The sequence below is a fragment of the Buceros rhinoceros genome, unplaced genomic scaffold (genome assembly GCF_000710305.1).
Source record: "Buceros rhinoceros silvestris isolate BGI_N320 unplaced genomic scaffold, ASM71030v1 scaffold2762, whole genome shotgun sequence".
NCBI lineage: Eukaryota > Metazoa > Chordata > Aves > Bucerotiformes > Bucerotidae > Buceros > Buceros rhinoceros.
Window position 1 is genome coordinate 66,316 of NW_010398137.1, and position 26,040 is coordinate 92,355.

Here is a 26,040-nt window from a genome sequence, read left to right on the forward strand (position 1 = left end):
CGCTGATATGTTAAATCCATTACTGAAAGATGCCATGTTGTTTCCTAATTTTTATACTTTTATTTCAGATACCTCTTATATTTGCAAATAAAAAGGGACATTTTCCATGGCCGTTTGCTGTGTTCTTTTTCTGATGCTGCCTACCTGGGTGCCTGCATTGTCCAAGGTAAGTACAAGTAGCTGGCTTTTTTAAATCTTAACTCATAAGTGTGTTCAGTATAAAGAGAAACTCAAAAATGTTGTGGGAATATGGCTAGGAATAACATGGGGGTTTTTTTTCAGTTGTGCTGTTTCCCTGCATTGACACGCACCGTAACGTGTTTTAAGTAATTCAGCCAAACTGGAACTTAAAAAAAAATTTAAAAACAACAGGTTGGTTGTCCTAACATTTAAACAAAAGTACTCATGTTAAATTCCAGTTTTAAACAAAGCAAAATCAAGTTCTGCATCCTGAATGTAAACGTAGCCTATTCCATTTGAACTCAGCAGGAAAAAGCGTCATTCAATGCCCTTTCTTACGTTAGAGAGGACCTGTGTGATGACGGACTCTCTGGCAGAAACAGTAGATGTAATTAGAGAAGAAAGGTTGGGTTTGGTTCCTTCCCCACCCCATTTTTTTTTTATTCTCCCCCTCTCTCCTCATCATTTCCTTAGAGCCAAATTCAGGTGTATGTGTTAGATTTCTCAGAGAAATAGTTAGCTAGATGTCTGATTAGGGACGCCGTACGTGTAGAAGCTCCCTTCATGCTGCCTTAACATGAATGAAGCTCCTAATGCAGTATAAAGCAGCATATCCAAACCAAGACCGAGCCTAGACCTTGTTGAAAGAGGCTTATTTAGAAAATTAAAACACCAAATGCCATGTCTGGGTACCTAAGAAACACATCTTTTAGAAGAGGAATCAAATACTGTGGGCTGCCCTAAATGGCCTGTGTTTCTCTGCTAGAACAGAATTGAACCAGCCCTTATCAGCCAGGATAAATTGGTGTAAAAAAGGTGAGAATCTGGAGTGTATTGGTTTAGTTCTGCCTGGTACCAGAATGGCAGTACTCAGAAGGAGGACGTTACCTATGCCTCTGTTTTGCAGAACATGTTTCTGCCACAGAAAATAGTTTAGCAGTCGCTAATTAGCACTGCAGTCAATAAACCATGATCTTGCCTTGAAACTCATTGATTGGAGTGGCAGTTGTAAGGATTTCATTGTTTCAGTTAGCTATCAATTCTTCAAGGCAGCATTTCTTGAGGATGCTGGATTCTTACTAGTCATGGCAGTGTCTTGAGTTACGTTATTTACTGACATTGTTTTATTTCCCGACTTTTTCCCTTATCAACTGAAGTTACAACTGAATTTTTCTGTTTTGTATTTCGGATCTGTTTAGCTGAGCTTGGTGATTATGATCCTGACGAACACCCAGAGAATTACATCAGCGACTTTAAAATTTTTCCCAAACAGTCACAGAAGCTCGAGAAGAAAATAGCTGAAATGCATAAAAATGAATTCAGGTAATTTAGAATGCTGTTTGGTAAAGAGACAGCAAAGAAATACTTTTATCCGTTTCCAAACAGTGCATGTTAACTTATGGGGGGCTCAATAAACCATGATCTTGCCTTGAAACTCATTGATTGGAGTGGCAGTTGTAAGGATTTCATTGTTTCAGTTAGCTATCAATTCTTCAAGGCAGCATTTCTTGAGGATGCTGGATTCTTACTAGTCATGGCAGTGTCTTGAGTTACGTTATTTACTGACATTGTTTTATTTCCCGACTTTTTCCCTTATCAACTGAAGTTACAACTGAATTTTTCTGTTTTGTATTTCGGATCTGTTTAGCTGAGCTTGGTGATTATGATCCTGACGAACACCCAGAGAATTACATCAGCGACTTTAAAATTTTTCCCAAACAGTCACAGAAGCTCGAGAAGAAAATAGCTGAAATGCATAAAAATGAATTCAGGTAATTTAGAATGCTGTTTGGTAAAGAGACAGCAAAGAAATACTTTTATCCGTTTCCAAACAGTGCATGTTAACTTAGGGGGGGCTGTACCTTGGATTCTAATAGATGTTCTACCAATGTACTGTCCAATATGCTGTATCTGAGAAGTGGTTCAGCTTAGAGCATTTTCCTCTTCCCGTTAACCTTCCTTAGTCATAGCTGATTCCTGCGTGCGTGCCGGCAGTTCAGACTACATTTGCTTGAAATGTAGGTCAGCTAATGGAAGCGACTGACATCTTGAGTGCTCCCTGGTTGATAGTGGGAAACATCTTTCGCTCAGGGATCACACGTCTTTTGCTGTGAAATCTCTGTATGAAGTGCAATTGTAAATTTCTTGGTAGATACTGCCCTGACTGAAATTATGTTATTTTATCTGTAGGTTGTTATCATAGTGAATTGCACAGTGGTGTATTTAAATAACTAAGGAGGTGCGATTCAGAAGTCGGCATGTTCTTTTTCTGTCCCAAACTTTTAATAGTGTGGCGAAGGGAGATGGAGAAAGATAGATGAATCAGTCTTTTGGTTTCAAAGTTGAACGCGTCCCTGGCATGGTTTGAACCCAGTTGGCAACTGAGTATGCAGCTGCTTGCTCAGTTCTTCCTACCCATCCCGGGATGGGGCAGCAGAAGGAGGAAAAAGGTAAAAGTAAAAAAGCTGCATGGGTTAAGATAAGGAGAGTTTACTTGAACAACGAAAAGAAAGAGAAAACAATAGTAATAACAATAATGAAGCGAGTGATAAACAACTGAAATGCTTACCACTACCACGCTGAGACGAGCTGCGCCGCTATTTGAAACTCCAGCCAGCCCACCCCGTATATACTGGGTTAGACACCAGTATGGTATTGAATATCCCATTGGCTCACTCGGTCCGTCTATCCTGGCTGTGGAAATTAACCCTATCCCAACCAAACCCAGGACATTATCCACTCCTTATTCTATACCATCTCCATCATGCCCAGATCCACTACTATTATTTTTTTATATATATACATACACATACACATGCACAGGTATCATTCCCTTAATCTACAGGCCATCCCTCTAATGGGTCCCTTGAGTTCATTTAATCCTTGACTTTCAGGCTCCATCTGTCATAACAATCTCAGGGCAGAAGAGATGGTGTCAGCTTGTTGGAAGCTGCGTCCTGAAATCAGGGAACGCAGGGCTGCTGTATCTGGCATGGCCCATACTTATGTTCTATGGCTCAAAGATGATGACTTGAGGAAATTGCCAGTAGATGAAGCCAGTTAGAGTTCCATCACCACTGCCCATCGCTTGGTTTCAGTCCATCCCTCATTAATTTGTATTTAGTATTTAATATCATACAATTTAATTCACCAGCTGGTCTCACGCCAAATTAGGTCCCCTCGAAGTAATTCCCCATCCTCCCACATCCTCCCCTATGTGTACTCAGGTCCTTTAGCAAAAAGTCATCCCGTGGATGGGTTTGCCTTTGCCTGAAGCAGGACTAACCCAAGCTATCTTCTCTAGCGTATTCTTCATGTGCACATGGGGACTTCGTCCCCTTCTGCAGTATGTGGGAGTTGTGGTTGGGCAGGGCCAGCTCGACTGGCAGATCCTCTAGTGTTAACTAACCAGGTGGCTTTCGCTAAGTGTGTATCCCACTGTTTGAAGGTCCCACCCCACACTGGTCTCAATGTAGTCTTTAGCAGTCCATGTACTGCTGATTTTCCTGAGGACTGGTGCATGATGGGGAATGTGATACACCCGTTCAATATCATGCTCTTTAGCCTGAGTTTCTATAAGGTTGTTTTGGAAATCAGTCTCATTCTATGGCTCAGTTCTTTCTGGAGTGCTATGTCACCACAAGATTCGCTGTTCAAGTCCCAGAATAGTGTGATGAGTGGTGGCTTGAGGCACAGCGTATGTTTCCAGCCATCCGATAGTGGCTTCCACCATAAGCACAAGGCATTTACACTGGCATCTTTGTGGAAGTGTGATATACTCAATTTGCCAGACCTCCCCATACTTCTTTTTCAACCAATGCTCTCCATACCACACAGGTTTTAACCATGTGGCTTGTTTCTCATTCATGGATCACTTGTGCAACAGTGTCCATGGTCAAATCCACCCCTTGGTTACAAGCCCGTCTGTATGTTGCATCTCTGCCTTGATGGCCTTGAGGTATCATGGGCCAACCAAGCCAAAATTAATTCACCCTTATGCTGCCAATCCAGGTCTACTTAAGAAAATTTAACCTTAGCAGCCCAGTCCACATGCGGGATTTGATGTTCCTCAGTGGCCCGACTTTTGGGTACATAGGCATCCATATGACGTACTTTCACAACCAAGTTCTCTACCCCAGCAGCAATATCTTGCCGTAATTCAGAAGTCCAGATGGGTTTACCACTGCACTGCCAGCTGCTCTGCTTCCATTGCTGCAATCACCTGCACAGGGCATTTGCCACAGTGTAGAAATAAAGCAATACCTAAAGCCAGTTGAATTGCTTTCACTTCTGCAAATTGACTTGATTCACCTTCTCCTTCAGTAGCTCCTGTTGTGCAGGACTCCACGGAGCAGCCTTTCACTGTCAGTGTTTTCCCACAATGCGACAGGACCCATCGATGAACAGGGCATAATGCTGCTTGTTATCTGGTAGTTGGTTTTATGGTGGGGCCTCTTCAGCACGTTACCTCCTGTTCTAGCAACATTTCGATATCTTTGCCCTTTGGCCAGTTTGTGATCACTTCCAAGGTTCCTGGGTTGCCAGGGCTCCCTATTCGAGCCTGGTGTGTTATCAGTGCAACCTGCTTACTCCACGTGGCATCATCTGCATGATGTGCAGAGGAGACCCTGCCTTTGAACCCCCAGCCCAGCACTGGCAGCTTGGTGGGCTCAGAGATGTGCGTCAGAACTGACTCCTTCTGAGGCAGCTCAAACTCCTTCACACACTGCTGATGTCTCTTTTCCTGTTGGAGTTTGGTGGACCTTGGATCCTTTGTTCCCTGACTCCAGAACCCCAAGAGCTGGCCTCGGGTCTCCCCAGGTGTTTTCTGCCAGAGGCTCCAGGTAGGGCCATTCTCCCCAGCTGCAGCATAGAGCACATTTTTACACCTTGGCCTGCCTGGACTGGCCCAAGAGCTGCTGCATGCACAATTCCCTGCTTGATTTGTTCAAAGCCTTGTTGCTGCTCAGGGCCCCATGTAAAAATCATTTTTATTCCACGTGACTTGATAGAGAGGGCTCACAATCAGACTGTAGTCTGGGCTGTACATCCTTCACAATACCTAAGAAAGCCTGTGTTTCTTTTTTATTTTTTGGTGAAGATAGCTGCTGTTTTACTGATCACATCCACTGGGATTTGGCAGTGCCCGTCTTGACATTTTATTCCTAAAAATTTGATGTCCTGTGCAGGTCCCTTAACCATATGTTGTTTTATGGCAAAACCATCCTTCAGCAAGATTTGAACTATTTTCTCCCCTTTCTCAAAAACTTATGCTGCTTTATTGCCCTGAATGATGACGTCATCAATATATTGCAAATGTTCAGGAGCTCCACCCTTTTCTAGTGCAAACCGAATCAGTCCTTGGCAAGTTGTGGGACTCTGTTTCCACCCCTGGGGTAATCGATTCCGGGTGTACAGGATGCCTCTGCAGGTGAAAGAAAACTGGCCTGCGCTCTGGTGCTGTCAGAATGGAGAAGAATGCATTGGCAGTATCTGTGGTGTACACCTGAGCTGCCTTTGACTCCAGTTCGTACTGGGGTTCTAATATGTCCGGCACAGCAGCACTCAGTGGCGGTGTGATTTCAGTCAGGCCACAATAGTCTACTGTCAGTCTCCATTAGATTTTCACACTGGCCAAGTAGGACTGTTAAAGGGTGAGAATGTCTTGCTGATCACTCCTTCACTCTGCAGGTCACGGATCAACTTCTGGATGTTCTCACGATGGCCCTGGTTCATCATCATCTCTCACTAAGCGTACTTATTTTTTTATATATTTCTTTTTCTGTACAGGGGCAACTGATACTGTCACAGGTTGGTTCTCTGGTTCAGCCTCGGTGCCTGCTGCTCCGCTTTTAGGCACAGAGACCTTCTCTTCCCCTTGAGGGTACTGAATAGTGTTGAACGGGGCTCGGTAGGCATGAGCCAGACCCCAGCACATTGCGGCGATTTGTGTCTCTCTGGAGCTGCCACATCAACAACTTTTTCCAAATGTTTTACTAGTTTTTCAGGATCTTGCACTTGTTCAAGGGTAAAATTCCAAAGCATTGGAGGGGACCACTGTCCTAGGCACTGGCCCAGGCTCTCCCTCACACCCTGCCACTCATAACTTTCCAGCCTCAGAGCAGATCTCTGGCTGGATTCTTGAAAAAACATGTGTAACCCTTAACAAGACCTAGGACATGTTCAGGAGACATGACAATAAGAGCAAATGGGCATAGAAACCCTGAGGATCTTAAAAATTCTCAGAAGCTGGGAAGGTCTCCTCCCCTGTCTCGCCCATAGATTGGGTGAGGTTACTAATAAACAACAGTGCTGCATACAAATACCAAACCGACCTTGTAACCAGTGGTATAATCGTATCATAGGTTCGACAATATCCAATACAGCAACATGATAGTCCTGGTCTGCCTCCCAGAGGTGACAAACGTCACCGCAGGGAACACAGAATGCACATACGGATTTACATAATATCACCAACGTGGTGACCATGGACTACTCAACTGACAGACAAAGTGCTGTGAAGGGTCAGGGCTGGGCAGGCCACTAGATGAATGACCGATTCTCCCTGTTAACCCTTCTCCATCCTCAAAGGGGAAGAAGAAGGGGATGAGTATCATAGGTTCGACAATATCCAATACAGCAACATGATAGTCCTGGTCTGCCTCCCAGAGGTGACAAACGTCACCGCAGGGAACACAGAATGCACATACGGATTTACATAATATCACCAACGTGGTGACCATGGACTACTCAACTGACAGACAAAGTGCTGTGAAGGGTCAGGGCTGGGCAGGCCACTAGATGAATGACAGATTCTCCCTGTTAACCCTTCTCCATCCTCAAAGGGGAAGAAGAAGGGAATGAGGGAGAGGAACTTTGCCAACTTGAGTTGGGAAAAAAACCCTAAAACTGCTTTAATGAGAATAATAACAGTAAAATGAATGATATACAAATATATACAAAACCAATGCTGAACCCAGCCTCCCCTGATGGCAATCATGTGGCCATCACCACTGATGATGCAGGGCAGGCACTGGGGAAGTCCCAGACTGGAGGGCAGTCTGTCCCAGGCAGACAGGAACTGGATGCAGGAGCTGGATTCTGGAAGAGGGTTCAGGAATGCACAGATTGGGTTCAAAGGCAGAATGGACAGAGTCATCTTTAGAGACCAGCCATTGAAGAAGAAAGCTTGACCCTTGTGACCCCTCAGCTTTACACCAAACATGACGTCTGTGGGATGGAACCCCTTGCTGGTCAGTGCAGGGTCCCCTGTCCTGTCCGCCCCTCCCCGCAGGTGCAGCCTCTCACTCCCTGCCCCCCCCCGTGGGACACAGGATGGAGCAGTGACCTTGGTCTGCACAGCAGCGAGTGTCAGCCAGAGCCTTTCTGCACCCCAGCCCCTGGCAGTGACTGTGACCATCCAGCGTTACCACTGCTGGGAGCAGACACTGTCTGCAGAAATACATTAATTTCAGACAGTGCTGTTAGACAGAAGAGTCCGAGCTGAGGGTAGAGTCACAGAACAGAATGAGTGCTGTTCCAACTCAAACCCGGGCAGCCAAGCAGACAGAGAGTGAAATCACTGAACAGAATGAGGGCTGTGCTAGCTCAAATCAGGACAAGAGCATATAACAAAATTGTTCTAACGTATTTGGGTCAGATCTGTTGTTATCTCAACCCTTTGTACACCCCACATTGGATGCCGAAAAGGACTTGTCATGGTTTGAACCCCTCTGGCACCTGCGCACCACGCAGCCACTTGCTCACTCCTTCCTACCCCTGAGGAGGAGAAAAAAGGTAAAAGTAAAGCCATGCAGGTAAGATAAGGAGAGTTTACTTGAACAACAAAAAGAGAGAGGAAAACGACAGTAATAATAATCATAAAGCAGGTATTAATACAACACAACTGCTTGCCACCACCACGCTGAGCCGAGCCGAGCTGCACCTTGCTGTGCCGCTGTTTGAAACTAGGTGCCCTCTCTGGCCACCACCACCCCACCCCTTGTATATACTGGGCAAAACATCAGTATGGTATCAAATACCCCATTGGCTGGCTCTCTGGCGGTCTGGCTGTGGAAATTAACCCTCTCCTAGCCGAACCCAGGACAGGACCCGAAGTATGGTTTTTCTGGAGAGAAGCGGCAGTGTGTTGTGCAGCTGTACCCTCTTCAGGACTGCGGGTGAATGACATGCACAGCAGTGATGGTAGCTTGTGTGATGCCCTAGTCGATGCGCTTAGTTTAGTCCTCAGAAAACTTGGAGAATGGGATGTATGTAAAATCAAATGAAAGCAAATGATGATTACATAAAGTAGCAGGATAATTTTTATTCAAAGATTGCAAGGCTCCTTGCACTTGCTTAAAATCCCTGTATTTTGTTTTCACATTGCAATGTATGTAAATGCTTTGCTTAACTATATGAACACTATCTATACAAAAATTAGTTTGTGAGACACCAAATTCCTGGGTAAAAGAAAAAAACCTAAACATTTTTAGGCAGAGTTAAAGCTCAAAACATTAATTTTTCTCCCTGAAGCTGATCGAATATGCTGTTAACCAAGGTGCAGCATTTATGACAGTAAGGTGCCCAGTATTAAAGTGTCTTTTTTTTTCTTCCTGAAAGCTATATGCTTTGTTTATATTTCTTTCAGCAAAACAATGTTTTAAATGGCACAGGTGCATCTAATATTTGTAGAGCAGTCCAGGCTGCGCTTTACACAGACCCATAGAAAAAGCCTTTTTAAAAAGAAAACACAATTCCTCTTTCAATATTGTTCTGTGTAGTGGGTGCAGATTTCCAAAGGATGAATTTGGCTTTTAAAAAACAAGATCTTTCATCAGTTAAACCAAGGTGCAATTGAAAAGATTCTGATCAATTCAGTCTTTCAGGAACAGGCTAGTCCTTTATTTAAAGTTAGGAGAGGGGAAGGAAGGGTGATTAGTCAAAGCTGCTATTTTTTGTATTTTGTAGCTCTAGGAGATGTGTGGTTTTCTGTGTTTTTTTCTGCCACTGTTCTGCCCATCCACTGTGAAATTAATCTGCTTGTTCCTCTATTATGAATAACCAGGCACATTTTTTAGCTCATTTTTTACAACCCTTCTCCTGTTGGAGTAACGTTCCTGATCCTGTGACAGTGAATGTTACAAGCCTTCGCACGGGTCCTTCTGGGATTCTTCTAGTTGTGGATTCTTCCCATCAGTGGCTGCTCCGCATGTGAGAATGTCCTCTGAATTTCTTCAGTAGTCTTGGTGAGGCATATTGTTCACTATTGCCTTCTGGAAATCAGGGGGTGTCATCCTTACTTCTTTTGCCTGTGGATCTGCTGATTCCTGCAAAGAATTCTAGCAGGTATTTGAGGCATAGCTATAATTTATGGCAGAGCTCTTGTATATCCCACTTTTATGATGTAAGTTCCTTAATTCTCTTCCTATTCTAGATTTTACCAGTTTGTATGTTTTACCAAAAACTCTCTGCAGCCCTTGAAAGCTGGTTTTTTTTCTTTTTTTCTTTTTTTTTTTCTGTTTTCTTTCGGTTATGTCAGCATTTGGTGTGCCCTGCCTATCTATCTGGTTACAAAGACAGTTTCAGAGCTGTTGAGATAGCTACTCTCTGGCAATTTTCAACTGTAGCTCTGTCTTCCCAAGATTGATTGTCCTATTACATTTTTTACATCGCTGGTCACGTAGAAGTTTTACCCTTTTCTGGATATTTAATTCCATGGATCTCTATTCTAGGAGAATGAATTAATAAAACATATCCATCATATAGTGAACTATATAGAGGTCCAGTGCTAGATGATCAGATTTCCATGTCTGCCTGGAAGAAGGTGATCAGAAAAATTACTGAGTTTACAGGCTTCTGTCTGGTATTCATCCGCACATCTGTTTCACTGCATTCAGCAAGTTGGATTTTCTGATAATTAATATTTTGTGTTCAATGAGTACTTTTAAAAATGCTGCAAAGGGTTCCCCTGGCCTTTCTTTTAAAGAACGTACTTGAGTGAGGAGAGCAGAAGAGACTAAGAGCCACTTTAATCCAGCTGCCATTCTGCTACCTTCAGAATAGTTACTTCTGAGTTTCAGGCTACAAGTCAGTGTGATTGTTTGTTTTCTTCACACATACAAATTTAAAAAAAAATCATGCAGCAGGCTCCCATGTAACCAAAGCCCTGTGGCTTGGAAGAGGCCAGTTCTTCACCAAATCCAGTCTCAGCATCCTCCAGGGCTGCTCACTGGGTGCCTCTTTTCTTCTCTCTAGAAGAATTTGCCTTTTGAAAGGCCAATGAAGACCATGAGGGGAGGGTTTGGGAAGCGGCAAGAGAGTACTGTGACAGCTGCCAGTGATTTAGTGACTCATCTTGCGTCACTTGGAAGCCTTGTTCTTATTAATTAAAACAGGTGTTTGACATGGTGTCCCTATTTCTTATCCTTTGTGGCTGTGAGAACATCACTTTATTTTAGCAAAACATGACCTTTTATGGGACTTTCCTTGGCACCTAATTGCAAAAATGTAAGTGTGACAGACTGAAATGCATGTTAGCTTTATTGAGCAGTGATTAATTGTCTTGTGAATTTTAATTAATTATTATTCCCTCATTGAGAAAGGGAGAGGTATAGGAATAATTTCATTGAAGGTTACCAGAGGTGGGGCAAACAAGTTTCTTGATTTAATCACAATATATATTCTCATTTTCCTGTCAGACCAAGTTAAGTCTTCCTTTGAAACATAATATACCACTGGAAGGTGAAGATATACTGCTCTTATGTCTTAAAATCTTAGAATATGTGAGGATGCACGAGGAACAGATGACACTTGAAGAGTTTTTCTTAAATGAATTCAGAACTGATTTGAATGTTCTGGTTTTGGGTGTGGTTACCACAGAGCATATCTACTGAAGTAGTACCTTCTTGCATTTCTGTTTCCCCACCACTCTTACCAGATTGGAAAAGATTTGGGCCACAGAAATCTAGGTAGTTTGTGAGGGTATTCTGGTATACTTTCTTCTTCAAGTGAAGGAATGCTAAGGTCCCTCCGCAGGTTGTTCATTTGCATGTCCCTTCTCCTTTTTTAGTTAGATGTGTGCAAATGTTTCTAAGGTTGCATTGTAAATCACATCAGTGAAATGACCCAAGTTAAAAATAACTTACTTGCTTTGACTTGACTTCCACACAAAAGCACATGGAACTACATGTTCAGTTCTCACCTGTTTTGGCAATATTAAATATATTTAATATAATGCACGGTGCTTACTGTATAAAGCCATAATTCATATTTATTTCTGGTCACCAGAAGCCCCTAGCTTAGCAAAAATATAGTGAAGAATTCTGTATACATTTGGGAAGGATGAAAACAAAACTAACCCATCACATGAGGTTAAGCAGAGTCAGGAAATCTAGGCAGGGGAGAGGAAAGCTGAGTGAAAAGTTAATTCTCCAAGGATAAAAGCAGGTATTACCAGGATTACTGGGCTTTTATGTGGAAGATCGCTCAGGTGATCTTGATGATCTCTTTGGGATTTGAGGTTTTGTTTTGTTACGGTTTTTTTTAAACCCATTAGGATTTTGCTCCTTTCAGATGTTCCCAAAACAGTGTGCTTTTTTGGTGGCAGAATTAATACTGTTCATTTGTTTGGGCAATATGCATTAGTAGCTGGCCAAGTTTTGATTCTGTCTGTTACTACTGGATATTTGTGGCCTCCTCTTACAAAAGAGTGGACTTTGTATAGATGTATGCACCTGTGTCAGTACTAGTTCCAAGCTCACTGCTTTGTTGTTAGAACTGTGGGATTTGCTTCAGCCAACCAAATAACACATCAGATCTTCAAAGTGCACTTTTGTAAGAGTCCTTTCTCCCCTTTTCAAGACAAAGATTCCTTCTTACAATTTATATAAAGACTTATCTCCTTTAAGAACATTTGTTCTCCTGATACAATTCCCTGGCTTTTGAAAGATGCCTGTCTGCCAGATGCCAGAAAATACAGAGATTTCCAAAGAGAAGATCCATATAAATCCCTATCAAGGGATGATCTGTTCATGTAACTCCTGTTTCCCAGGTTGACCTCATGTAGGTACATGCAAGTTGTTTATTATTGCTTGGGATGGCCAGTGTGGGTACAGGCTCAAGACTCTTTAGTGCTACTGAATTGGCTGTTGTCTCCATTGTGTGTATCAAATACTCCAGCTTTTCCAAAAGTGGGAGATTATCCTTGAGGGTGTGAAGTCACTGCCACGTTCTGCTGCTAGCTATCTCAAAAGCAATTTAAACTTTTAGTCTAAAGGATAGTATTTTCTTAAAAAACAGAGCAGCAAATTAATGCTTGTCTTTGACCCAGGCTAAAAGAGAAGTGTTGTTTAAATTTGTTTTGAAAGGCATATAATATTTTTACCCTTTGCTGCATCATTTAAACTAACTACTCAGTGGTGATTTAAGCACTTATAGTTTTCCTTCCCTGCTCTAACTCTTACTGCATCTCCTTCACCAGACCATCAGTTATCATGGGTGCTCATATTCTTGTGCCAGCAGGAGTGCAGGGTTTCCCAGTCTCTGCTGATCTGGCTCTCCAGCTCTTGTGCAGACACGGAGGTGTCAGTGGAGCAACTGGCAAGCGTAACTGCCAGAGTTACTACTGGAGTATATTCTGGGAGGCTGACCTACAAGACTTGGCGAGGGTTGCTAAAAAATGCTTCTCTTTGTGGCTGTTGGTATCATTTGATCCAAGATAAGAGCAACTTTTTGCATGCTGTTGAATACTCAAAAAGTGCTAGAACTCAATTCCCATTTATCAAGTCCTGAACAGGGAGATCTTGTATTTCATAGTAGAGCTCCTTGCAGTGAAAGCTACGGATTATTTGCTTTTATGCATTTAACGCTGGCAGCACACTCATCTATGTTTTCTGTTTAGCTTCTACTACCCTAAACACATCGGTATCTAATGGCCTTATATACGTTAAGGGAATCTGATTGGATGGACATATGGTATGCTCTAAAAATTGAAACGTTCCAGGAGACAGAAGCCACTCTGCTGGGGACTGAGGATCTGTTGAGGTTTATAGGGAGGGGAGGGGAAAGTCTGGAAAGAGCAGAAGTTGGGCTACAGCACGGATAGCTCACTTAAAAGCCTAAGGAGCCAAAGTCGTTGTAGTTCTCAGCTATACAAAGAATACCAAGGACTTTGGAGAGCTTTGAGGAGGAGGAGGAGGATGCGTAGTGTGAATTCACAGGCAGATGGAGATAGTGGTGACAGCTGCTTGGGGTTCCACCTACGTTACAGCCCTGCGCTGTACTGAATGTGCTCTTCATTTCAGTCTTGATAGCCCATGCTGTTGCATTTAGTTTCTGCATGTAGGCAGTTAGATTTATCCATCAGGCTGTAAATTGGCACATGCCATTGCACCTTCAAAATTACCTAATTTGCTCTAATTTAGCAGTCTGATATTAGAATGCCATCGTATTTGATGTAATAGGTGAATAATTTATTTGTTTCTATTTTGCTATATTTTCCTGGTGTGTTCTTTCACTTCATAGTTCTTATCAGTTGTAATTTGACTCGGAGAGATGGCTGCAACGTATCGAGCAATAGAAGCTTGAAATAGCAGGTTCTCCTGGTCAGCTAGTCCTTTCCCTGAAGAATTATGTGTGTTGCTTTTCTCAAAGCTTTGTTCTCCTGAACCATTTTTTTCTTATGGAAGTGTGCTTAAAATCATTTAAAACTAAGGAGCTGTAATTGTCATTCTGGATGCACTTCCTAGAAAGTAGTTAGATGCTCCTTCATTGGATTGGTGCTTGCATGGCACAGAGAATTTTTCCAGAAGCTTTCTGGTGAGGAGCAGCTTTACCTCTGCATGATTTTAATGGACGATGAATTTGTAGCAGTAATCTAGAGGAAAGGAGCCGTACGGTCAAAACAGGTGTCTTTCCCCTCCTCTTTTCCAAAGGTCTATCTGATACAATGAAAAACTGAAAATATATATAAATACATGTGATTTTTCTTTTAATGGAAATTCCAGGAAGGGTTTTCTAGAAAGAATAACATACTTGAATTGAAATGGAAAAAGGTAGCTGTTCTTATTGTGACATTGATAATTTCTTAGCTTTCGGAAAGATCTATGCTGTGTGTATGTATGTCCACGTGCTTTCTTTTTTTCCTTTTCTGCCCTGGGAAGAGTGATCACAATAATGATCCACAAATGTTGTTTTTTTTACCAAACTAGTTGTTGCCTGTCTCATGGCGAGGTTTGGATCCAGCTTCTGCATTTTTAGCTTTGTGTTGAATTCAGATGTCTGTGTCAATTTCTACAATGTAGGAATTTGTTCATCAGCTTAAAGGACCCATTTCCTCTGCCCCTTTCCTCCCTCCCCACCTCTTCTTTATTTGGAAGAAGGCTTTACAGGCTTAGGTATGTCTCCACCAGAAAGCTGAACCTACTGTGATATTAAAAACAGATAGCTCAGTCTCTTGTAACGACGGTAGATTTTAAATTAATAATAGGTAAATTAAAACTGCATTTGCTCTGTAAATGTATTCTGTCTGTTGAATAGGCTTAAAGCTGTCCATGTCACTGCGTCAGTTGTAAAGTTGAAATACAAATACTTACCACAGACTTCAGAGATACGTCTCAGCCTGATCTCTGAAGTCACATAAGTAGCTTGAAATGTTCTGGTAGGAGGAGTTATGTAAATGACAAGTAATTATAGTGTGTGTGGTGTAAAATTAAACTGATAAGTATTTAATAGATTCAGTAGAAGAGTTTGATTATTGTTTCAAAGTGATTATTCAGGTTTTTCTCATCCTAGTATTCTACCTGAGAGAAAAAAAAAATTGTAGTGCAAGTTAAAATTAATACTTGAGGGTTGTACTCTTTTCTAAGTTTTACATATTCCAGCAACATTTCAGCAATTCAGCTGCTTGCCAGTACCGCATGGTCTTCCTTAGCACCTTCATCGTGAGTAAAAATACTAGCAGGTAGATTGTATTTAAAAACATCTTCACTGCCTGCCAAAACCTCCTGAGCTTAAAGGAAAAGTAAAAACTAGTCAAGACCTTTAGCACTATGATTGTGTAGCTACTGGAGTCCCAACCACCTGTAAGAAGATTTAAAGAAACAGCAGCAAAACCTCAGCCAGGTGGAAAGGAGTTCTGTGATCAGTATATGGTGTAACTAAACGCGTTAATTCTTTATGCAGAAATCTGGGGGGTTTTAGGTTAAAAGAAACCCAGGTGACCCGGTTCTGCTGAGGGATGTACTGTACAAGATCTGGGATATAACAAGGAGAACATCTCATAGATGGAAATCCTCACTGGAATAGTCACTGTCGTTTCTTCCGAGACTGCAGTGAAGTATGTCCACAGTTCCAGGGCAGAGCAAAATACATTTGGTAGAGACTGACCCTGTTATTTAAAGCTTTCTGTCTGGTATTTTGCCCTTAATTCTTTGAACTGATTACATTGAAACACCCTACAGACCATAATACCAAGAGATAAAGCAAAAGAATGGACAATAATTACTCCTTTTAGTAGTACTAGTAGGATGTTAATAGTAATAATTCAGAACACTTTATAAGTTAGTAAGACAATCGGAGAAGATAGATTAAATGACTTCACTAGGGTCATTCAGAAAGCAAGCAATCAAGAATAGCACTGAAAATGCTTTTTCTTTTCTCTTACTGCTATGTAGTCGTCTCTGTTTGTTAAAATGAATTAACGCTCCATCCCGTGCTATCTCATCCTTGACTTGTAACTAAGGTTCTCTAATTCGGTATGTAACAGATACATAGCCCAAAGGAGAGCTATGAAAATTCTAGAGTGAATGGGTGTGGGCAGCCAGCAGAATGAGTAGATCATTGCTGTGACACACCCTGGAAATATTCCCTGTAGACCCTCCTGGCCTCGGAAGCGTTTCAGAGTTGGGGTGCCTGTGAGGAATAAACAGAGCTTGTACATCCTCTAGTGTGTAATTCTCATGAGCCTAAAGGGAGAAACAGAGTGCCTTGCAGACTTCTCAGTCTGCAATTGAAGTCTTTGTTTCATTAGAATTTGGTTAGATGTGCATGAATTAAAACTTTGTAACAGAACAGGTTATTGGCAGTTACCAGGCACCAGTTTGGTAGGTTCAAAATAGGGTTTGGCATCCACAGGCATGCTAGACGTTGTTTTAATTGTCAAATTGATGTTTGGAGTGCACATGGAATCTTGTATGCCAATGCTTGTTGGTTTCTACTGTGGGATAACAGACTTACAGGGCAATTACTACGCACTGGTGCACAGAGCCGTTTTCAAATGCCAGTTCCCAAGTGCCATTGGTCACAGTGTGAGACTGGATCCCAAAAATGCAGGGGTAAAATAAAGTATGACTGTCATAGAATGGTTTGGGTTGGAAGAGACCTTAAAGACCACCTAGTTCCAACCCTCCTGCCATGGGCAGGGACAGCCTCCACTAGATGGCTCAAAGCCTCCTCCAGCCTGGCCTTCAACACTATGGCTGTGTCTCTTGAAGATTTGTTTATGGCTCATTTTTTGGAAAATTTGCATGAGAAGCATTTATGAGGCCTGGCTTTCCAAAGGTCCTAAGCACTGCTCCTTGTCGCAAAACCGTATTATCTGTCAGAGTCGTGTACTTTAGACAGGCAAATACATAAATGTAATAATACTCAGAACAGTTCCCTGGCAAACAGGCATTGTAAAACTGTTAGAGCTTGTTGTACTGGCAGGAGTTAGAAGAACAAAACTCAAGTAACAAAAGTTACTTACTCTGGAACTCTAGAGTACTCTAGAAGTCTTGCATGCTGTGTTTCAAGCTTTAGTGTGTACTCATGGATGATTATTGACACTCTAAAAATAGGGGCGTATAATGGAAATGCTGACAGATTCTGAAGCGTCATGATGGTAACAGGCACTGCTATAATTAGGCATGCATCTGAGCAGACAGTGTAACGTGATTGCTGTGTTTGTACCCTGCGCTGGAAGGAATGTCTGATTATCTGCACAATCCTTTTAAGTGAGTTGGGAGGCAGGAGTTTGTGGAAAAAAAGATGCTGAGGTTTGTTTCACGTTCAGGCTGATGTGCTTGTGTATCAAAAGACAACAAAAAGTTGCAGGATATTGTATTTGATATACAATATTCTGCATTGTTATCTCTGTATTGTATCTGTTTAACTCTGATTGTTATCTCAGGGTTGAGAAAAAAATTTACCTAAAAGCATCAGGCACTGATGATTTAGCAAGAGAAAACGTGAAAAGTTTTCTGTCTGTATATTATAAACAGAACATGGTTGAGATAAGTTGGTATTTCAGTAACAACTTTCCTTTACTCCTTTTTTAGGCATTTAAAGTCTCCACTCACAAAGTCTTTTTCTATTTTCTTTTTGCTGTCAAACTACTGTATCTTTTGTAATTGCAGAGGTCAGAGCCCAGCTGTTGCTGAGTTCAACTTGCTTCTGAAAGCATATTCTTTGGAAACTTATGGAGTTGATCCTCATCCTTGCAAGGTAACAGCTGTTTTTATTAACATCTAATTAAATGTTATTTTTACTAACATTTAATAAAAAGCCGTTAAATGAATTTATTTAGCTCTGGGGTTTTTTTATCCAGATACAAATAGGGAGCAATTTATAAAATAACTTGCCGTGGAACTAAATATTGCATTTAGGCCTAGGAAGAACATTGACTGGTTGACATTTCCACATCAGTCAAAAGAAAAGTCCCTCTGGAGGAAGCTGAACATCACAGCAGAATGTAGCAGAGTGTCACAACAAAAGCTGTGCTTATACTTCATGATTTGTTTGCATTTAATGAAAAAGTTTTGCTAAATACTCCAGGCGTGAAATATTTTGTGTTTACCAAGCTTTTCAGGATTCACATTCTCTCCAGAAGATGCAACAAATTGTTAGTCCTTAGCGGATTAGTTTTTCAAACGCCATCAAAATAATGCAAATCTTAGGAAGAACAGCAAACCAAACGTACAGAGGAGAGAACAGGATATGCATTTGCATGTTTTTCCACTTTTCTATTTTGTGGTTCCCTATAAAAAGGTGATTTTAGTTACCAGTTCTGATTATCCCTTATACCTGCATTTTTAATTATTTGTTTTTATCTGAAATGTTTATTTTTGGTGTTAACTTCCTTCGTGTTTTAACTGCTGCCTTTACCTTGGCTTGTATTCCATCTCATTTGGTGGAACTGCAGTGCTGTCCGGTTAGGTGATCTGGTGGTGGGTGCCTTTAAACAGTCAGCTCTAACAGAAAGCTGCCCTGGATTTCATATGTACTTTGCTAGGAATGGTGATCCTGTGTGAAATCCAGAGTCTGGTTCAGAGCTCAGTGAAGTCAGTGACTTAGTAAACTTGAGTCTGAAACTCTACTGCCGATTTTCAGAAGGGATCCCAGAGACTTACGTTCGCGCTTAGGGCAGAGTCAAAACTGGCTCAGAATTTCCTCTTTACGTGTGTGGCAGTGCTTGTAGAGTGGTGGCAAAGCAGGGACTCACAACCCATGCTTAAGGAAAATTTTGCAGACTTCTGTAAGTGAAATGCAAAGCAAGGTGCTTTCCCGGCTCCTTATGATGTGCTCCTTCCAGTGCTGAGGCTGCTACTCCAAGAGCATCACTGTTTCTGTTCCCCTTTATTTTATTGGTGAAACATAAGGCACAGTAAGTAAAGTTGACTAACTTTTAACAGAGTGAGGGCCTCGAACTTGGAATGGACAGGATGTTAATTTAATGTGAAACTGAACTGAATCATTGTTCAGAAACTATAAGCCAGAAATTTTATCGTGGAATTAAAATTTTTAAAGTAGTCTTTTCTATTCAAAAGTCAAGTATCACTGTACGTTCCGGTTTGTACTCAAAAATACTTGCTTGTTGTAGTAAGTGCTGTCTGTCAGCAGTACATCTAACACATCTCGCAGAGGAATGTACCGTGAAATCTTAAAACATATCAACGTTGAAGCAGGTGTGAATCCCTGGTTTGTAGTTAGTCACGACGTTAAGAATGGGACATACACAGAAGTATGTTTTCAACAAAATTAGTAAATACACCTAAGGATTCTCTGTTGTCATCAGCTACAGGCACATGGAAAGAAACTATGCATAAGGTGCTGTTACTGATTTAAATGCTGAGAAATAAATGAGGCCTGTATTGCCAAGAGCAGTTTTTGATTCTTAGAAGTGTGCCATTTGAAGGCAAAATGTATTTTGAAAAGGAAAACAAAATAGAGGTTGCCTATAGTGCAGTAACAATTTATGCTATTAGGAAGAAATATCTCACTGGATGAGGGGAAAATTACATTTCTTTTTTCTCTTTCAAGGACTCAACGGGGATGACTACATTTTTAGGTTTCACAGCTGCAGGATTTGTAGTTTTCCAGGGGAATAAAAGAATCCATTTGTTAAAATGGTAAGCATGTTAAGTAAGAGCAGATTAATATGCAAGAGACTTTTCTCCTGTGTCTTCCCTTCTTCCTGCTATCTTCACCTGTATTTGCTGTCTTTAAGGTGAGCCATGTGAATATTCCTTCTCTCGCCCAAGGATGTTTCTATTTTGAAGGATCTTAGATGAGAGATAGAATAATAATAATTTGGTCTCATTCTTCCTCCCGTGAAAATTACTCCACAGGGTGCATTAGTCAATGTGGTGCGCAAATGCTAAAATTAAGTTGATTTTTCAAATGTGCTGCAAATCACCAGGTGAGGCTTAGTGGCAGGGATGTCTGGAAGAATTTACAAGAGTCCACCTGCGTCTTTGTCTGACTCTGGGAAATGTTGTCACTTCCTTCTATTTCCTCATTTAATTAACTTCAATTTGGAAACTATAAAAGATCTTACTTGGTAAGCAGAGGAGGAGGCGAAAACGCCATTGAAATTTTGGTTGTTAGCCTCTTTTTTTAAAAAGTGGGCACTTACACAGTTTCCCTTGGTTCTTCTAGCTTTGCTTTTCACTTTTCTGCTCCTGTCTTAGCTGGGCAGCCTCATCTACATTTGAGGGAGAGGTAAAGCTGACCTCCTGCAGGTGGTGGAACGGCAGCTGGCTAAGCCCTCTGCGTTGTGGTGCAGAATGAGCATGGTCGTGCTTAGACATTGATGAATCTTATTTTAGTCCTGCTGCTAAACAGATGCCAACAGCAGTTCCTTAGATGTGGCTGCTTCGGCTCAGCACTCCCAGCCTGTCTTGTGGGAGGAAGATGGGCAGGAGGTGAAGAAGTGTTTTTTCTGTAGAGCTGGACTCTTTACTGCATGTCCATAGAAACCTCCCTGATAGCTGACCAAGCTGAAATCCTCGGAGGTGTAAAGTCAGTGTAGTCCTGATCTGAACAATTCAGTTCCCTGTGGAGCTCTGGGGACATGTCTGTCAAATACCATACATTTGTGATCCTGGATTTGTGCTGTTGTTTCGCTAAGGGTTAATTTCGGGTAACCCTTGTCACGGTGCTTCCTGGTTTGTGCTTTTAGCATACCGACAGTGTAATCGTGATGTTTGTCTGTGGTACAGGGAGAATAGAATAGCGCTTGCCAAGCGTTTCCACTTGTGCATTTCCACCATACTGTGGGAAATAAGTTTTGTTAGTTTCTCATGTTACTTAAGGATAATGTGTCCTTTTGGAGACGTCTCTTTATTCACTTAGGCTGTTGGTATGTAAAACAGCTACAGAATTAAACAGAGGAAAAGTCATTAAGCTGTCTCAGTGTTACACTGGCCATTGGAAGATTGATCTGGTGAGATTGACCTGAATGTGATGTACTGCTCCTTTACTTTCTGAGACCTAGGAATAAGTTCTAGTAGCTTTAACTGGCAGTAGCTGAAATTTACATAATAATAATCCAAAGTTATATCTGAGATTTTCTTTTCATTGGAAAAGCTTTCTCAACTGGAATCTTTTTCTCGTGTTAGATTATGGAGTAGATCATCTTGAGTGCCATCACATGGCACATAAGGGATAACCAGGTGATCAGGCCCAGTCAGCATGGCTGGACAAGATGGCCAATGGCTTATATCAGAAATAAGTGTGGCGAGCAGGACAGTGATTGTCCCCCTGTACTCGGCACTGGTGAGGCCACACCTTGAGTGCTGTGTCCAGGTTTGGGCCCCTCACTGCAAGAAGGATGTTGAGGTGCTGGAGCGTGTTCAGAGAAGGACAACGAAGCTGATGAAGGGTCTGGAGAGCAGGTCTTGTGAGGAGCAGCTGAGGTAACTGGGGTTGGTTAGTCTGGAGAAAAACAGGTTAAAGGGAGAAAGGGAGACCCTATAACACACTACAACTACCTGAAAGGAGGTTGTAGGAAGGTGGGGGTTGGTCTGTTCTCCCAAGTTGCAAGCAACAGGACAAGAGGAAATGGCCTCACATTGTTCCAGGGGAGGTTTAGGCTGGAGATTAGGAAAAATTTCTTTTTGGAAAGGGTTGAGGCTGCCCCGGGAAGTGGAGTCCCCATCCCTGGCGGTATTTAAAAGACGTATAGATGTAGTACTGAGGGACATGGCTTGGAGGTGACCTGGCACTGCTGGGTTAATAGTTAGACTTGATGATCTTCAAGGTCTCTTCCAGTCATAACGATTCTGTGTTTCTGTTGTTTAATGTTAAAGCAAAACTCTTGTTACAAAGTTTCAGAGATAGCATTGTCCTTGCCTTTAGAATCATTCCCATTTCAACATCGAAAATCTTTAGAGAAGTTCATGGAAAAAATAGTGCCTCCTTTCTAGCTGTGTGATGACAAAATTTCCATTACAATTTAAGTGGAGTCATTGCATTATATGTTGCACTGCTATTTCATGTGTAGACTGTGCTTTCAACCTTGGTGAAATTAAATTTTGACATAGGTTTTGCAACTCACAAGGCCCCAGTAAATCGTGCCATCAAACATCTCCTTTTTCTTCCTGTTGTGATCTGTCTGTAAGTAGCCAGTTACTAAGGTGTATGACATGAAACCACAAATAAATAAAGCTAGAGACAAGAGTACTATCTCTCCTGCAATTTAATTACATTAGATGTTCCACAGTTTTAAGATACAAGAGGAATTAGAAACTGTAAGAAATAGAATGTAAACGTAAGCTTCTGCCTGCTTACAATTTCCTCTTCATTTTCCAGCAGCCAAAGTTAACTTTCCTAAGGCTGCACAGGCATGTAAAAGAAATGTGATGGGTTTATGTTTACTACTCTAAAGAAAATTAGAATATTAAATACTTTAGTGCTAAACCTTGTAAGACTTCTGCTGAGGCTCTTTGTCATTTGTTAGCCTGCTTGACTTTGGGAGTCGGGGAAACTTGCATGCAAGTTGCTTTTCTTACCTCTAGATCTATGTGTTTTTCCTATACTTAAATGATTTTTCTCTTTCTAGGTGCGATGTCTATAAACTGAAATTTGAAGGGAAGACTTTCTATGTGTTTGGAGCTCAGAAAGAGGTCAGGTTTAATATTGAAAGGAAATTTCTGTATTTGATTTAGAATCAACTAAAGCATAACATCATTTTTTAACTAAACAAAATTCTAAACAATAATTGTACTTCATTTTATACCTAAAATATAGAATATCAGTGAATGTGAATATTGCTGTTGTCAAGAGAATGTCTGACTTGCAGAGGGTTGAGACATTTCTCACTCAACATTCTTGCAGTGCTGTGTTGATTGCTTATGATTTTGGTCATCTGTGTACTCAAGTTTTAATTTTAAAGCTCTAAAGCTGTACCCACCCACTCTAAGGCATGAGCAACATCTGTATATGACTGAAAATTGTGGTGAGCATTGATCAATGTGAAGTATTTTTGGCTAATTACCGTCATCCCCACAAATCTTGGTCAGCTGAATAGGCTGGAGTCTTTCCTAGGTGGTTAGAAGTCCTGCCAATGGCCATTGAAATCATACAGATTTTTTGCGTACAGCATGCTGTGCATGTTCTTCCCTTAGGGCAGAGTGATGTAGCCCAAAATTCTGGCTTTGGAGGCAACGAAGGTGAGGAGTAGGAAATGGAGGAAGGAAATAATGCTAGAGGTATCAAGAGGTATCAAGGGCTGTTTGTATGGTGCAAGGAGGATTTGATGGTAGGACATAGGGAACAGAGAGAAGTGGATGGTGAGTAGTGCGGCAGCTGTGCAATGCAGAATATTGAACATAAAGACTTTCCACCTTTCATTTTGACCTGAATACGGCTGATTCAATTTCTTCTGCCAGCCACTTGTATATATGCTGTTCTCTGCCCTCTCCAAACATCCCCTTTTATTTCTGAAAAAATTGCCTGAACGGTTTGAATATCAGCTACATACACGCTGTGGGTGAACAACAGACTGAGACTACAGAGGAAAACTTGGTCTTCAGTATATCTGGTTCGCGGTGGTGCCATCGGGTAGAACTACTTTAGTCTCCGAGAATTCAAATTTTCATTACTTTTTTTTTTTTTTTGCCTTAAGGGTCCTACCATCATGTTGACATTCTTCCCACTTCTACAGGGCCATGAACCTGCTCTCTCTAGTCTGGAGCCTCTGTAATGGTGTCCAACCCTGGCTCAGATCTGAACCTCTCACAGCGTTGTCTTTTCTTTGCACTTAGAAAAAGGCAGTGCTGTCATTCCATACCTCTACACCAGCAGCCTGCAAGCATCTTTGGAAATGTGGGGTGGAGAACCAGGCTTTTTACAAGTATGTAAACCTGAAGTCATTATGTAAACTACACATAAAAAAATGTGCACGTGAGTAGAAGGTTGTTCAATGTGAAATGTTCCATTTCATTAAGAGAATTCAAAATGCAAACAGAAAATACACATGTTAATGCAGAATATTACTTCATTTCATGCCGGTATTGCAAATTGTTTAAAATCCAAATGAGGCAGGAAGGTAACTGAAGCAGTGAATAATTACACTTTCCAGCACGCTGTTTTTGCTGCTCTGTAGTGTGACAATGGATGGACTCAGTACTTGTGTCTCAGAACATAGCCCTTGAGAATGGAGGAAATCATCCATTCTGTTTGATTCTCTGGGCTCTTCTGCCAGTAGGTTTTCCTAGTTGAAATCCAAGGTTTAGTTAAGTTGATTGGAAAAAAAATAAATCCATGCAATGATTTAAAAAAGAAAAGAAAAATGTTCTTAGATACATTCTTTTGAAAGATGCCAACCAGCTTGTTTTTTTTTAAAAAAAAAAGTCTGTAAATTCACAAGAAAAAAAAGTTAATTTCTTCCCTATTCTCCAGAAGAGAACCTGAGAATAATGCCTCATTAAAAAGCTCTTATGCATTCTTGCTGCGCTCCATTGACTTGTTAAATCTGTTTATTGGTGCTGCTTTTTAGGGATGTAGCTTCTATTCTGGTGACTTAGACTCTCCTTACAGCGTCTTTCACATTTTATAAAAATTGTTGTTTCTGTATAGAAACACCAGGGGGCTGCTCTAAGAGTGAATAATAACTAGAGTAGGAAGAATGTGTCTTCTAACAAGGGTGTTAATGACCTTCTTTATTTTGGAGAAGATTCCTTTCATTTAAACACTGATAGAACAGTATACCAATATAATCGATTCACTTGACACATTTGATGAAGAAACAGGAAATACGTGCTGGCACAATACAGCTGATAATTTTCTATGTTAACATCTATTGTGTTTGAGTTTAAAAAGATTATCAGGAGATGTTTTCCACTGGAAGTACATTAAGTGGGAAAAGAGTGCATGGTGTTTGAGTGATTTTGGTTTATGTTACCAGCTATAAATAGAGGGAATAGCAAACAATTCTGACCCAAAGGAGAGAAATCAGTGCTCGAAGTAAAGATGTCTGAGGGAGACTCATAGGAACACCACCCCTCTGTGCGTACTGTTAAGTGGTTGTAATATTAACTGTTTGGGTTTTGGTCACGAATAGATGGTTGTGGTGAGTTTGGCCTTGATTAGTTGCCAGATGCCCATCCAGCTGCTCTCTCACTCCTTCTCCTCAACAGGTGAGATTGATAAAATTAGACAAAAAAGCTCATGTCATGTCTTGGGATAAAGCCAGAAAGATTGGTTACCAATTGCTGTCATGGGCAAACCACATTCGACTTGGAGGAGGTCAATTTGATCTTTTTCACCTTCTTACTCTATTTTAAAGTGTCAATAAAGACAAAACTGAAAACACTCCTTCCCTGCTTCTTCCCAGGCTCAACATTCCTTCATTTCGAACTCTTCTATGCCCTTGCCTCGAGCACCACAGAGAGATGGGGAGTGGGAGTTGCAGTCAGTTCATAGCTGTTTCTCGTTGCTGCTCCTTCCTCCTCACACTTTCCCACTGCTCCAGAGTCCTTCTTGAACTGCTCCAGCATGGGTCCTTTGCACGTACTGTAGTCCCTCAGGATAAACCTTCTGCAGCTTGAGTTCCTCTTCACAGCCCGCAGCTACCGCCAGGAGCCAGCTCTTGTGTGGGCTCTCCATAGGCTGTAGCTTCCCTCGGAGCGCGTCCACCTGCAGTGTGAATATCTGCTCTGGCGTGGTCTTCCATGGGCTGCAGAGGGACAGCCTGCTTCCCTGTGGTCTTCTCCACAAGCCACAGGGTAACCTCTGCTCTGGCAGAGCACCTCCTCCCCCTCTTTCTTTTTTGACCTTGGTGTTTGCAGGTCCACTTCTCTCATGTTTTTTTCTACTTTCCAACTGTCTTCAGAGCACTTCTGTGGCATTATATGATTATCATGATTGGTTAAAATTGTGTTTCCATGTTTTAATTTTGGTGGGTCTTGAAAGAGGACTGCTGCAGTAAAATGAAGATTCGTAACGATATTCAGTGGAGAGAAGCCTGGCTGATGGATTGTGAAATAGTAATAGTTAATATGCAGAGTGCAGAAGACTGCTGCAGTAAAATGAAGATTCGTAACGATATTCAGTGGAGATGGATTGTAAAATAGTAATAGTTAATATGCAGAGTGCAGA

The 26,040-nt window shown here is 41.5% G+C and overlaps 1 protein-coding gene across 1 annotated transcript in view; it reads left to right on the top strand.

Annotated features, from left to right (window-relative positions):
- The window catches only part of LOC104488867 (FERM domain-containing protein 3), a gene marked incomplete at both ends in the record, with an annotated part of 51,880 nt that extends 28,086 nt beyond the window's left edge, over positions 1–23,794 (top strand). Inside the window, 6 exons of the mRNA XM_010130961.1 lie at positions 69–166; positions 1,380–1,503; positions 17,577–17,664; positions 19,480–19,568; positions 22,502–22,565; positions 23,706–23,794. Coding sequence (XP_010129263.1) covers positions 69–166; positions 1,380–1,503; positions 17,577–17,664; positions 19,480–19,568; positions 22,502–22,565; positions 23,706–23,794 — 552 coding nt within the window. The remainder of the gene's footprint in view (positions 1–68; positions 167–1,379; positions 1,504–17,576; positions 17,665–19,479; positions 19,569–22,501; positions 22,566–23,705) is intronic.
- Positions 23,795–26,040: the final 2,246 nt, after the last annotated feature.